General features: G+C 46.8%; 1 protein-coding gene across 1 annotated transcript; it reads right to left on the bottom strand.

The window, feature by feature from the left end:
• Window positions 1–1,505: 1,505 nt before the first annotated feature.
• Window positions 1,506–13,698, bottom strand: LOC135827597 (protein disulfide-isomerase A4-like). The gene is made up of 12 exons (XM_065340068.1): window positions 13,441–13,698; window positions 12,959–13,063; window positions 11,246–11,330; window positions 10,711–10,836; window positions 10,154–10,270; window positions 8,510–8,630; window positions 8,075–8,222; window positions 7,605–7,701; window positions 5,309–5,552; window positions 4,011–4,123; window positions 3,636–3,790; window positions 1,506–2,437 (listed from the first exon to the last, which is right to left on the bottom strand). Exons 1-12 carry the CDS (start codon window positions 13,620–13,622, stop codon window positions 2,053–2,055), a joined length of 1,878 nt encoding a protein of 625 aa, XP_065196140.1. The 5' UTR covers window positions 13,623–13,698; the 3' UTR covers window positions 1,506–2,052.
• Window positions 13,699–13,760: the final 62 nt, after the last annotated feature.

The raw sequence follows: 13,760 nt of genomic DNA, 5'->3' as shown, positions 1-13,760 counted from the left end.
CACACAAAATTTAATGTTACTGCACTGAATGCATTCCCCCCATACACTTCGCATATATACTCATTCTCTTGATGGTACCGTACTCTTGATGGTACGGGACAGGTACGGAATAGCGCCAGGCATGTCGATGGCAGAAACAAACAAAAATATTGTGGCCAGCTGTCTTTGCTGGTACGGTACAGTACGGGATAGATACAGGATAGCGCCAGGCGTGACACAAACAAACAAACACACAAACAAACACCAAATTAAAGCTGTGTGGACCCTGGCTAGCGCCAGACGTTACTGAAGTAACGTCTTCTGCATAGCTACGGGAATTAAAGCTGTGTGGACCCTGGCTAGCGCCAGACGTTACTGAAGTAACGTCTTCTGCATAGCTACGGGAATTAAAAATGCATTGCCGGGCGGGGGCGATATTCTGCTCTGATTATGCTCAATGGCAGCTTCAAAGACGCCAAATTTGGACCAAATTTTGGAGAAATTTTCAGAAAAACATCAATATTTTGCTCAGTTTTGCTGGGTTCACATTTCAAAATGTGAAGATTGACTTCACAATGCTCATCACTAAGCTGCCATGCAAAATAGTTTAGTTGCGAGGATGGACATAGTACAATGCATGCACGTACCTCTGGCGCTGGACATGAAACTTCGAGTATCTGCAAAATCACGGCGAAAATATCCAAAAAATTCGAAATTATGCTCCAAATATGCCGGGCAATTCTTTTTCTAAAATGTTTCGATATTATGCCAAAAGAATTGCCGGCAAATTTGGGCTGACACTGATTGTAGTAGAAGGATGTGCCCGGATCTGGTGAGTTTCACTGTTCATGAAACCAAGAATACGATCATATACCGTAAAGTCTTGTATAAAAGCCGCACTTGAATAGAAGCCGCAATTTTGGGCCCATCAAATCACACATAAGCCTGGTTTTAGTGTTGACATACATAGAAATACCGGTCTTGTATAGAAGCCTGTCTCATACAGAAGCCTGCACAAATTCACCAAGAAAGTCATACCGTAGAAGCCGCGGCTTTTATACAAGACTTTACGGGAAACACTGTAAAACCGTTTACGTACTTCTATTCAAAGTGCCGGTATACCGGTACTCTTGATCAGGGAGTCGGCAAAAATACCGTATTGGACGACTCCCTGCTCTACTCTGGGGGGGGTTATGTACTCTTGATGAAACCCAGAGTGTGCAGCTTGGATGCGAAATAATTCAAATCCCGGGATTACATCAGCTTAGTGACGTAGTGCGCGGACGAGCAGGATTCAAGACAAGTAGGTCTCCTGCTGCACAACCGCAGCTCAGTTACACCAAGAAGGGTCATGTACTCTTGGTTACACGCACTGCCTCCGGCATATCTGCTCCGACTATGATGTTATCCCGGAATTTCGCCACGATAGACACATACGGAGAATACTCTGGGTCTCATGTACTCTCGCTGCCGGACACTTAGCCAATCACAGCCAGTCACACAGACAATAAGCTACGGTACTCAAAGATCGCAGGTACCCGCAAGCACACAACGCAGTATGACAAGCGCAGTCTTTTAAATTACCATGGTTACCGGGTATACGTCACTCAGCTAATTGAGGGGCAGGAAGAAAATAAATAAAAGAGAGGAATCAAGAAAACCGTTGCAGTTGACAACATGCACGCGCGCACGCACGCACACCCAGACATACAGAAGCAGATACATATAGACGCATACTCAAGTCTACTAGCAGTGCTAGTGGGTGATGCTGATGATGATGCTGTAACAGCTTAGTGTGGTGGTACGGCGCATCCTAAACAAACAGGCAAACTGAAGCCTGCTCAGCTACCAACAGAACAAGAACTAGGGACAAGAGGCTGCTGTTGCTGACGTGGCTGCGCCATGCTGCCCAGAAAGTACAGCAGCCTGCGTATTAAACTGGTATTCAGCATGGTGCGTGCCTGGCCGTCATTCCACATGGTGTGTGCGCTGGGGGAATGCAACTCGACAGAGCGCTGCCGACGTGTGCGAGCGTGCATGCAAGCGTACGCTTGCCTGCGTTGCGCCGCTAGCTCACAACTCTGTGTGCGCGAATTGCTTGCTGTTGCTGTCGGCAAAGTCGGCGAGGGCCTGGACCACTGGACCTCCCTCGTACTTCTTCAATTCCGTACTGTGGCGGCCGCGGAAGTAGATGGTTGGATAGCCTTCCACCTTGCCCTCAAACTCCCTGGGGAGCTGATTCTCCTGGATGTTGAACTTAATGAAGATGAGGTTCTTGTCATTGACATATTTGCGTGCCGCCTTGAGGAACATGGGCTCCATCTCGCGGCAGTAGGGGCACCAGGGCACGTAGAACATGACGATGACATTGCGATCAGCGTTTCCGTACAACTCCTTGAAGTTCTTGGCGACGGCAATCTTCACTGGTCCGTTATTACGTGCCGGTATCGGCTCTGACCTAATCCACAGACACAGACATAGAGAGAGGGGAGAGAGAGAGAGCGAGAGAGCGAGAGAGAGCGAGAGAGAGAGAGAGAGAGAGAGATTGTGTGTGTGTGTGTGTGTGAGCGAGAGTGTGTGTGAGAGAGAAAAAGAGACGTTTTCACTAGCCAGGGACACAAAAAGATTATTCAATTGACCATTTAACAGAACAATGACCAGTACCCCGCAAATCCGCAGACTTAGAGTGGCTATGGAAATGATCTCTCTCTAATGGGGTATTCACACGACAGGCAAATCCACATGCACCGGAAAGTTGCTATGGTATTTTACCTGTGAACGAGAAAAGTGGCTGAAAGTGGCTGAAAAGTGCAAGCGAGCTGGGGGCCCACTTTCACGATAACCTTGTCGTGCACGAGTACATTTACACCAAAAAGCGCGAAAGACTTGATTTTTCACGCGGCTCTTTTAGAACATGATAATTATTGTATGCGTGTTTTGAAAATTTTAAATACCCATGGCTACTGGTCGGTGAAGCATTCAAAAATGCAACCGTGCATGTCGTCAAGTGCAGCGGTGTGAATACCCTATAAGGGGCCCATCATACTGCAGTAAGTGGGTGAGGGCAAGGTGCAGAAAAAGGTTTAAAAGGACATCAAGGTATATGTCCCAGAATCAAGCTGCATTTACCCCAGCTCACAGTGAAGGTAAGATAACACACTCTTACATGTACACACTTACACATGCCCCCCATCACCACACACACTTACGTATGCCCATCCCGAAATGGGTGATAGCAAACAAGGAGGAGTACATGAAACCCAGAGTGTGCAGCTTGGTGTCACGGATAACACCATTTAACACCATTTTTAAATGGGATGTAGTGTGTACAAGCAGGATTCAAGTAGATCTCTTTCTGCACAACTGCAGCTCAGCTGTACGCACTAAGCCACTTTCCGCCGCTTATCTGCACCAAAATATGATGTGAAATTTGCCGTGACAGACACCCGTGCATGAAAGTCATAAGCTGCATGCTCTGGGTTTCATGTACTCTTGGAATAATCCATGGTAGACATAGCAACTTGTGCTGGTATTACAGCATTCAACAGCTTGCAAAGCTGCATGATACATACAAACACACGTACACACGCACGCAGTCACATACACTGTGGCCGCCATCTTGCCCTGTTTAGGCACTACAGTTCTCTCCCCCATACCTTGCATACGGCTCGAGTTTCTTGGCGAGGAAGTTGTCAATGTGCTCGCGGAACAGGTCCTCATCCCAGTCCTCTTCTAGAGGGTAGTGCTGCTTCACTTCTGGACCCGAGATGGCCAGGCTGACGTCAAAAGCGTTGTCGCTCATGCCCATGGACTGTGCAAGAGAGAAGAAGAATAGAAGAGAAATGTTGGCACACAACACAAACACAAAACGTCGCTTCAGCTGATACGCTACTTTTGAGTGCACGTGTGACCGGGCCCTTATGGCCAAAACAGCTTGCTGTCTACAGCATTGGGTAGGATTAAATGATAAATCTCCCTCCCCTCCCCCAAAACAACAACAACAACAACAACAACAACAACACTGTGCTAACCTGCAGAAGGTTGCCGAAAGCCTCGTCGTCTGCTACGGCGAATGCCAGAGTGTCAGCATGCTCCTTGTAGTCCTTGGCAATCTCAACCAGACGGCGCCGCCAGAACTGGGTAGCTAAAGCACGTACAGGGCACATTACAAGGCATGATACACGTGTATACAGTCGTCCCTCTTTAAGGTTGCTGGAAACTAAATCAGATTTTCAAATTGGCCCGAAATGTTTGGGATGTGAAGTATGCAGTATCTTCAGTGCGCCATGAAGAGATGAAATGGCCAAAAAAAGTAGCTGGTCACCATCAATATTATGGAGCAATGAGCATTCCAAAATTGGATGCTTTCGGGACTTTTGCTCAAATTACCACTTAGTTTGCTCAAAAAAAAGGGGGGGGGGGGCATCATGACAAATTGGCCCGAAATGTTCACTTATTTTTTTACAAATCAACTCTACCAAGTGTAAGATACATGTACAGTCAGACCTCGCTTATCCGGTCCTCGTTTATCCGGATCCCTCGCCATCCGGAAGAAAATAGTTGGTTACAAATGTACAGCATATGCCATGCTTACATACAGTATGTGTGTTCGATTATCCGGTTCCCTCGCCTATCCGGATATTTTTGTGGAAAACGGATGTGTGCGGTTATGCGAGGTCTGACTGTACTAGTAAAAACAAGAAAAGTGAATGTTCAAAACAAAAAGGTTTTTTGATTTCCATTCCAGCTACCTTTAATCCCGCCAGCACTTTATAAACCAGCATCATTTTTGAGCAACCAAAATATTCCTTTCATGCACATTGCAGCAGTAAATCAGATTTTCGAATCCAGCACCCTCCCAAATCCAGCAGTTCCATGCTGCTCTCGCCATTAGCATTATACTGTATTTTCGGTGTAACTTTAATTTCAGTGATTTTGGTAGAGAAAACAGGCACCTAAAATTTAAATTACACCTAAAAGGCACTAGAGTATGCACTGTATATGAAGGGTGGGCTGGTCACCTAATTCTGGATTACACCGGAAACCTGGCAGGTCCCTGGTACCGAAATTTTAATGCACCGAAAATCCAGTCATGTTTTGACAGTACAGTACAATATATCCATCAGGCCACCTACAGTCAAATACTGTGTGCTCCCCAACGCATTCATCCTGCAGAACTTTCACTTTAGCTCATACATGTACATGCACACCCTTCATAGCTCATACATGTACATGCACACCCTTCAAAGCGGTGAACCCCTTGATAGGCGACAAGCCGCTGGGTCATCCTAATAAAGATATTATTATTACTAGAACACAAACAACATACCCTTGCTCATCTCCTTGCTGAAGTCGACCGTGTAGTAGAGCGTGACGACGTTCATATCCCAGTAGATATTCTCCACGCCGGTATTGTGGCCCTGCAGGTGACCCACCAGAGGGCGCGACTTTGTGTACAGCCAGCTCTTGAGCGCGTCCTTCTCGTCCACGCTGAACGCGTCCAGGGCGTGGAACTGCTCCTCGTACTTGGAGCGCAGGTGCTCGGGCTGCGACAGGTAAACGCCATACTCGCCCTGTGTGCATGCGTGCAAGAGAGGAGGAGGGGAGAGAGACACACGGAGAGCATGATTACAGTCCATTCAGAAAAGATGGACTTCTAGCCTTTGGCCATAAATGGGTCAAATGTTGAGTTTTTTTAGAAATGTTTTCTGCAATCCCCTATGGATTCCTCTTCCAATTATATTTCTGAAGTCTATTTCTCCAAAAAGCAAGCCATAGCAAGAACAGGATTTCGGCCAGGTTTTGCCCCAAGAGCACTAAATTGGGAAACCCATCAAAATCCAGGCCGTTTGACCCTGCCTGCAACAGTGCATTGTATGGTTCGAACCCCAGTTCAGGTACCCTTTTTGGATCCTTTTTCACATTTCAAATTTCACAGCACTGCACTGTGTACGATAAAATCTTGAAAAATCGCCTACCGTATTTTTCGGAGTATAGTGCGCACCCCCAATCTTCATTGGGGGTGCGCACTTCAATCTGCATTGAAGTACATACATTTCGTATTCGGAGCATAGTGCGCACCTGCGATTTAGGGCCTAAAATAGCACATCTAAAGTGCGCGCTATACTCCGGAAAATACGGTAATACGGGAGCTCGCCAGAGCCAGGGCCCATCTTTTTGTGAATGGACTGTAGTTGCTGATATGTCTACAAGAAGACTGAAAATTAGTGTTGAAACGATCTCACCGGATACTCGTTAGCTCGCTCGCCCGAAACTCGGCTCGTTTGTGCGGCCAGCTCGTTTGCACTAACGAACACCGTACACCGTACTCCGAACACATGGCAGTACATGTCGACCGGGTCGATCGAGAGTCCAGTCCCGCGCAAAGTGAAAATCACTCGCAGTTACAGGTGACTGTATGCCTGCACGACACTTGAGTTGTTTCAGTTGTCGTTGCAGCTTTGGTGGACTCTACTGATGTCTTGTTCCGCATCTGCTGACCTGTCGCAGGATATGCTTCGGTCACCTCTCCATTCGAGTGAAAGTTACGCTCAGTCGTTTGGAAGTTTTCTCCCGCGATGCAGCGAAGACCAGGGCTACTTGCAATCTTTGCAAAACGGTCTATTCTTACAAAGGCTAATCGACGACGGCGCTGAAAAGACATCTCGACACCAAACAGCAGTCCGAAGTGAAGCAGCAGCAACCCCAAATGCCGGCGGTGATAATTCATGTAATTTGAACCAGCTGAAAAAAATCGAACTAAAAAAAAAAAAATTCAAAAAAATAATCATATTTGCCACATCAATGAAACTCGTTAGCTCGCTCGATAGCTTGCTCGTTAGTGGAACTGATCGCTCGTTTGTTATAGATACACTCGTTTCAACACTACTGAAAATAATATACTATAAACAAATCTGAAGAGAAGGAAAACACAACTGAAGAGGCAAAGCACATGAAGCACAGAAATATCTCTCAAGGAATCCATATACATCAGTTGCGGCAAAGAGTTGGGATCCAGAGAAGCCTGCATTGGCGGCTCTCCACCCTAGTAGTCCTTACCTCAACACTGGTCTATCCATGAAAGAAATAAACATGTGCAGTGATAAGGGGCACCCCGCAAACGATTTTTTGTCGCTCCTGAAACAAAAATCGCTCTTTTCGTACTCAGACCCCCCCCCCCCGAAATGAACTCAACTTGCTATGCTAGATAATGCAAAAAAGCATGCATGTAAACGTTCATGCACAGTGTTGGCCGACTTGTGATTTTGGCTCCCTCCCCTACAATGAATGATGTTCGTTTCAGGGAAGACAATTCTCTTGGCGACAAGCACCCTGTGTCCAAATGGGGATGAAGTGCACAGCATGGTGCCATAGTCATGTGAACAGGGTCGGAAGGAGACTTGCTGCAAGACATCAAGCAGGGGCGTCACATGGCAGTGAGGAGTGGCATGACTAGGGGCCGGAGGTGTGCCCCGCGGAAACAAATTCGGATTTTTCGGCCAGCAGGGCACATTTTAGCGCTCTTTTGGGTGAGTTGTGTGGACCATTAATGCATCCTGGACGAAAGCTGGTACGACCATGGTGGCACTGGTCATACCGTGTGCATCACGTGTTCAAGTACGTACCTCAATACCGTACTTCTTTCCCATGTCAGCACTGATGACGTGAACAATCTCCAGTTTGTCGCGAATCTCATTAGCCACCATTTCAAATAGGTCCAGGCTGCCAAGGAAGAAGGAAGACAGAGACAAAAACGATACGGAGGTTAAGCAAGACACATTTTCATTGGATTTCGCACTGCAAAGCACGTCAAGCTCAGCGACGAAATTCTCATTGTAAAGAGGATCATTAGGAAGCAAAATTTGCACTAGCGTAACGTGGCCAGCTGGTACATTGGTACAGACACAGTACACAGCAGCAAATTTACGACTGTCCTGACATGAATCCGTGATTCGTGTTCCAACTGCTTTCCCGAACAAAAAGTGTAAAAATTCGCAACGCCTTTTAAGTGTCCACGGCTTGAATGCGAAATGAATATTGTTGATTTCGGGGATGACAAAAGAAAACTTTTGCGACGACCCCTCTTCACACTTACGCCTCTGCATCCTCGCTGGGAAAGAATCCAATGATCGCTGGTTGTCCGTTGCGGTGCAGAGCGGTAATATGCTCTCGTACGCGCTTCTCAGTGGCATCAATCTTCTTGGCGGCTTGTCCAGTCTTGCGGCGGAGATAGTCCATAAATGCTGTACACATGCAGATATATGAACACATGCACGCGCACACACACCAGACATAAGACTACAGAGAAAGATAGGCCGTTGCACACTAAATTACGGAACAAATTCTAAAAACGTACATCCTGCATTTGCCTCCTCGAAGGTCAAAACCAAGATCAGTCTCATTTTCTGAATGGACTAAACGCAACTCACAACCCCAGACATCTCACCCCATGCTGTGCCTGTCGGTGAGTTGTGTACCAACATAACGAACAAACAAAGGCAAACAAGATGGGATAAAAAGCTCCACTCACCTTTCTTCTTCCTTTCGCCATGGTAAGGTTCGACGATCTTGCCGTCGCGGTAGAAGCGCAGGGTTGGGTACGAGTCGACCTTGTTCTCGTTACACAGGTCTTTCTCGGCTTCACAGTCGACCTGCAGTGGATGCATACATGCACATACGGATTACGTGGGACTAAACATCCCCATAGTGTACCTTTTGAGAAGTAATCTCGAGGCATCTTGCAGCTTCATCCGTAGAGAGTAGCTGGGTGGACACACCCATTCCCACAGCACTGCAAACTGAACCGATTCCATTGATGTACAGCGTTTCGGCAAAATTGCCATCGCCAGGTACGAAATAAAACAATGACGTACCTGACGATGGCAATTTTGCCGAAACGTTGTACATAAAAGGAATCGGTTCAGTTTGCAGTGCTGTGGGAATGGGTGTGTCCACCCAGCTACTCTCTATAGAGTACCTTCGATAGGCAAATAAGTTGAAATAACTGAATGCACACATGGACACCCGGCTCTGGCCTTCTTTGCTGTACTTGTGGCTCGCACAACTCGGACAGAACACATTCGCATGTAATAATCCAGGCACGTGCACTCCCCTAAAATGTCCGATCCACGTTCAGCATGCACATAATGACCATGAATGACATGCACCAGCCATCCTACACATATGCGGCCATGCACCCCCTAAAATGGGGGACCAGCTACGCCCCTGTAATCTTTTATCAAACAATCCGACAACCAGCCAAGCGCCCGAACACATAAAAGCGCATGAGCACACACAAATCATATACTAGTATGGCAGAATGGGTCACATAAGATTGCTAAACCGGTCAGAAAAGCCACGGGGACAAATGAGTTGACCGCCAGTCTAGCAGAATGCAAACGCCTGCTTGAAAGTGCAAGCCAGACTTCGTCAGGATTCGGGACTCAGTTCTCGAGAGAACCAAGCTACCGTATTTTCCGCAGTATAAACCGCACTGGAGTATAAGGCGCACCACCTTCCCCCATTTTTGCCACGGAATACAGTCAGACCTCGCTTAACCGCACACATCTGTTTTCCACAAAAATATCCGGATAGGCGAGGGAACCGGATAACTGAACACACATACCATATATGCATGTGGCATGTCAAAAGCAGTGACATCGTACATACATGTAGACGGGTCCTATGCAGTACAACTAGCATGCACAGTATGTAAAACAAGCGAGAAAAATGACAAGTGCATGCAACTGAGTGCTGTCCACATGCACCCAGCAGGTCAAGGACCTCATTTGCCTGTACAACTCCCTGATTCTAGCATCTGGAAGCCACATGCAACCGGATACGACGAAGCTTTTTGTACACATTTTAACCAGTTTGTACACAAAATCATGCACCGGTACGCGGATCGCGAGGTCCGGTTATGTTGTATGCATAACATATGCTGCACATCGGTAACCAGCGATTTTCTTCCGGATGGCGAGGGATCCGGATAAACGAGGACGGGATAAGCGAGGTCTGACTGTACAGACATCTAAATTTTATTATTGTTAATTTGATCGTCGGAGAATAAGAAGCACCTCCATTCTTTTGGGTGAATTTTAAGTGTTCAAACAAAGTGCGGTTTATACTAGTGCTCTGGAGAGCATGGTACACACTTACACGCTTACACACGTACCTGATACATCTTCATTGGCGGGTTGAGCTTCTCGCAGGCGCGAGCCGCCTTGTCCCACTCAGCGCCCATCAAACGACAATGGCCGCACCAGCGTACATAGAACTTAACCAACATACCCTGGGCAGACAACGCAACAGCACGTACACAAGGAGAGAGAGAGAGAATGAAGAGAGCTTTCAGCACACCATCAGCTAGCAAGTCATACCCCACATATCAGACAAAGGTCTCAGAAACTAATAGCGAACAAACACAAAACCCACTGTTCGGATTTCTACTGATAGAATCCTGTGTCATTGACAATGTGCCATACGGGAACTGATGCAGCCGGCTGGTATCAAGCAAGATGCATGCTTCGCCACCTATCGACTTATTCATTCTGTTGCTACTATTGAACAGCCAAATAATCGGCATCTTCGTTTTCACCACTACCAAAATACTGACAGAGAAACATTGAAACGTCACAATAATGAAGTGAGGTACACAACAACAAGTGTAACGGCTCGGGGTGATTGACAAGTAAAGTCTGACTACAGAAAGTTGTGACTAGGTTGTCTTACATCTCCTTTCTTGATGGTGGACTCGAATTCACCCATTGTCAAGTGGTCGGAGTATTGGTCGGGCTTGCTCCACGATGAGCTGGCATAACGCTGGACAGAGGCAATGATGCCCTCGGCAGAATAGTCCTGGAATCAACAAGAGAGAGAGAGAGAGAGAGAGAGAGAGAGAGAGAGAGAGAGAGAGAGAGAGAGAGAGAGAGAGAGGTTAATTAATAATTATGAATCGGGCTGTGTTTACATGAGGCATTTCAACCCGTGTCGAGTTTCAACCCGCCATGAACACAGATTGACTGGCGTGTTTACATGACACATTGTGCTTGACCCGAGCTTATTTCAATCCTCCCCTCGGGATACCATTACACGTGAAAGTGCTGCTCAACGATATCCAGTCGCGTCACTCAAGTTTGCGCCTTGCATCATTCCGCAGCCCAGTGTTCGCAGGTCTATGGCTGCGCAACGCCCGACGCGTACTTGCGTGACGCAACTGGATTTCATTGAGCAGACCTGTAGATGGTTGAAAGATAGGAAGACTTACTTTGCTGTCATAGGGATACTCGACACCGTCGCGGAAGGTCACCAGATTCGGGAAGGACCCAATCTGGTACTGCTCAGCCAGAGATCTGTGTAGACGAGCCACACACAGCCACACATACACACAAACAGACACAGACACACACAGCCATAACCACACAGACAGATAGATAGACACACACACACACACACACACACACACACACACACACACAGACACCTTTTTGACCTTTTGACCTAGACGCCTATCGCAGGAGGCGATGATAGCGATGCTACAGCAGAAGCCATAGCAATTTGTGCTGGGATTGCCCGCTCAACAGCATGCAAGGCTGAAGAATTGACTGCCACTATTCAGCCTGCTCTACCTAAGGGAGGAGAAAAGGGTATCTTCGGGCTGTTGTGCAATGTGCCTTTGTAGTCAATATACTAAAAACAAAAGAGGTTTAACACTTGGAAGGAGGACACACTTCATGTTCTTCGACACCATTTTGAAAATGTTCATGAGTTCACTTTCGAGCCTTCCCTTCAGGTGATATACAAGCAAAAGCAAAGAAAGAAGACCAGTTTTAAATTAAGTACAGCAGAGTGGTGATAGAACAGTGCACAGAAGAATAGCTGAAAACAATAACGATAAAATGCGTGAGCCGTACACACGGAATGACAAAAAGGTGAAATATTCACTGGTTGAGGGAATGGAAAAGGGAAAAGCGTGAAGAAAAAATTCACTGTCACGACCAGGGACCCCCGCTTGTGGCCAGCGATGCTCTAGCCAAAAAGGTGAAAGTGTCAAGAAACCAACAAGAAACTGGACATGTGGTATCGGACGTGTCCACCTCACATGCTGACTGGCGTGTTGGGTCTGATAAGTGTGAGTCGTCTATTGCTAGTCATTTGTTGGAGCATCCTGAATGCCATGCTGTGTGTTCTGAGTATTGTTTTTTTCTCCCTGTCACCTGTCCGCAATGTTATGTTGCGTATGTATATTCACACAAAGAAATCTAACCTATGCAACCAGAAGCAGATGAAATTCACACTTGCTCTGTAAGGTAGGTCGTCAACAACTCGTTAGTTTAGTAAGTCCATTGGCTGTCTCCTGCTGCTGCACTACATGTCTCGCTTGCTAAGGTTTCTTCACACTTTCACCTTTTTGTCATTATTTATATGTGTATGGGTCACACATTTTATTGTTGTTGTTTTCAGCTATTCTGCTGTGCGCTGTTTTATCACCACTCTGCTGTACTTAATTTTAATATAAATTGTTCTTGTTTCTTTGCTTTTGCTTGTATTTCACCTGAAGGGAAGGTTCAAAAGAGCTCTCATGAAAGTGTTCAAAATGGTGTCGAAGAACATGAAGCGTGTCCTCCTTCTAAGAGTTCTAGCGTTTTTGTTCCTGATTAAATATATATTTCCTCATTCTTGTCAAATTCGGCCGCAGGGAGTGGAATCATCGTGTCCACTTTCACGTGAAATGATATCATGTGTGGAAGGTGCGGCATGGCCAGGGGCGTATCCTGACGGGTTCAAAGCATTCCTGCCAGCCAGGTAAGCCCGCGACGTCTATGTGTGTGTGTGGGGGGGGGGGGGGAGGAGAGATCATTTTGGATGGAGATTATTTTGGTGTCCACACCACACTATGCCCTCATTTCCCAGTAGCATCAGTCACGTCATGTGACTTGCCACTCGACCTGGCAACAACATCTACACACTATGAACGTACTGTGCATCCTGCGCGTTCAGCTTGGCAAAAGCGACGTTCTCCAAATCCGATGTGCCCTTCAATACCTGGGTCCAGTTGGACTGGAATTCCGCACACTTCTCACACCTGCATGCTCATGAAGAGAACACACACACACACACACACACACACACACACACACACACACACACACACACACACACACAGGCAAAGAGAGACACACAGGCAAAGAGAGACACACAGGCAAAGAGAGACACACATATGAACATATGCTGCGGGTCCGGGTGGTACTGATTTCCGTCAAATTTGCTTCGAACATTGGAAATCTTCGACGAAAACCGAACCACAATCGTAGACACCTTTGCTCAAAAATCGAAACCAAAATGTTTCATGTAAAACACGAAAAAAGGATGAAACACGCCACCTAAAGAGTAATGGCGATGAAGGAGGTGTCGACATCAATTATTTTTAATATTCTGCAGGATGACCTATGACTTGCGTACCATGTCGTGTAGAAATAGACCACTACGACGTCTTTGCTCTTCACCGTTTCCTCGAACGTGTTGTGGTCCAATTCAAACACGCCTTCAGCGTCTTTTGGGGCCAGCTCGGCCAGGCATTGGGCTGCGAGAACGACCAAAGCTAGGCATGCCACTCTGGGCAAGCCACAGAGAACAGATCTCATCTTTCGAGGCCTCCGTCGACCGACAAATCGACCAAGCTTCTTCCTCCGAAACCAAAATCACGACAAAAAACAACTCAAGGAAGGGCTTTGGTAGTGTTATATCAGATTATGGAACCGAAGTAAAGTTCAAAGCTGACG

This window comes from Sycon ciliatum, chromosome 11, assembly GCF_964019385.1.
Source record: "Sycon ciliatum chromosome 11, ocSycCili1.1, whole genome shotgun sequence".
NCBI lineage: Eukaryota > Metazoa > Porifera > Calcarea > Leucosolenida > Sycettidae > Sycon > Sycon ciliatum.
The sequence above is the reverse complement of the archived record's forward strand: the minus strand, read 5'-3'. Positions and strand labels throughout refer to the sequence as shown.

Excerpts from the sequence above, each read along its gene's own strand:
- LOC135827597 (XM_065340068.1), bottom strand. The coding sequence starts at position 13,622 with ATGAGATCTGTTCTCTGTGGCTTGCCCAGAGTGGCATGCCTAGCTTTG. Across the intron at positions 10,271-10,710 it reads CCACCATCAAGAAAGGAGAT|GGTATGTTGGTTAAGTTCTA; the intron begins GTAAGACAACCT and ends TTGTCTGCCCAG. Across the intron at positions 2,438-3,635 it reads AAACTCGAGCCGTATGCAAG|GTCAGAGCCGATACCGGCAC; the intron begins GTATGGGGGAGA and ends TCTGTGGATTAG.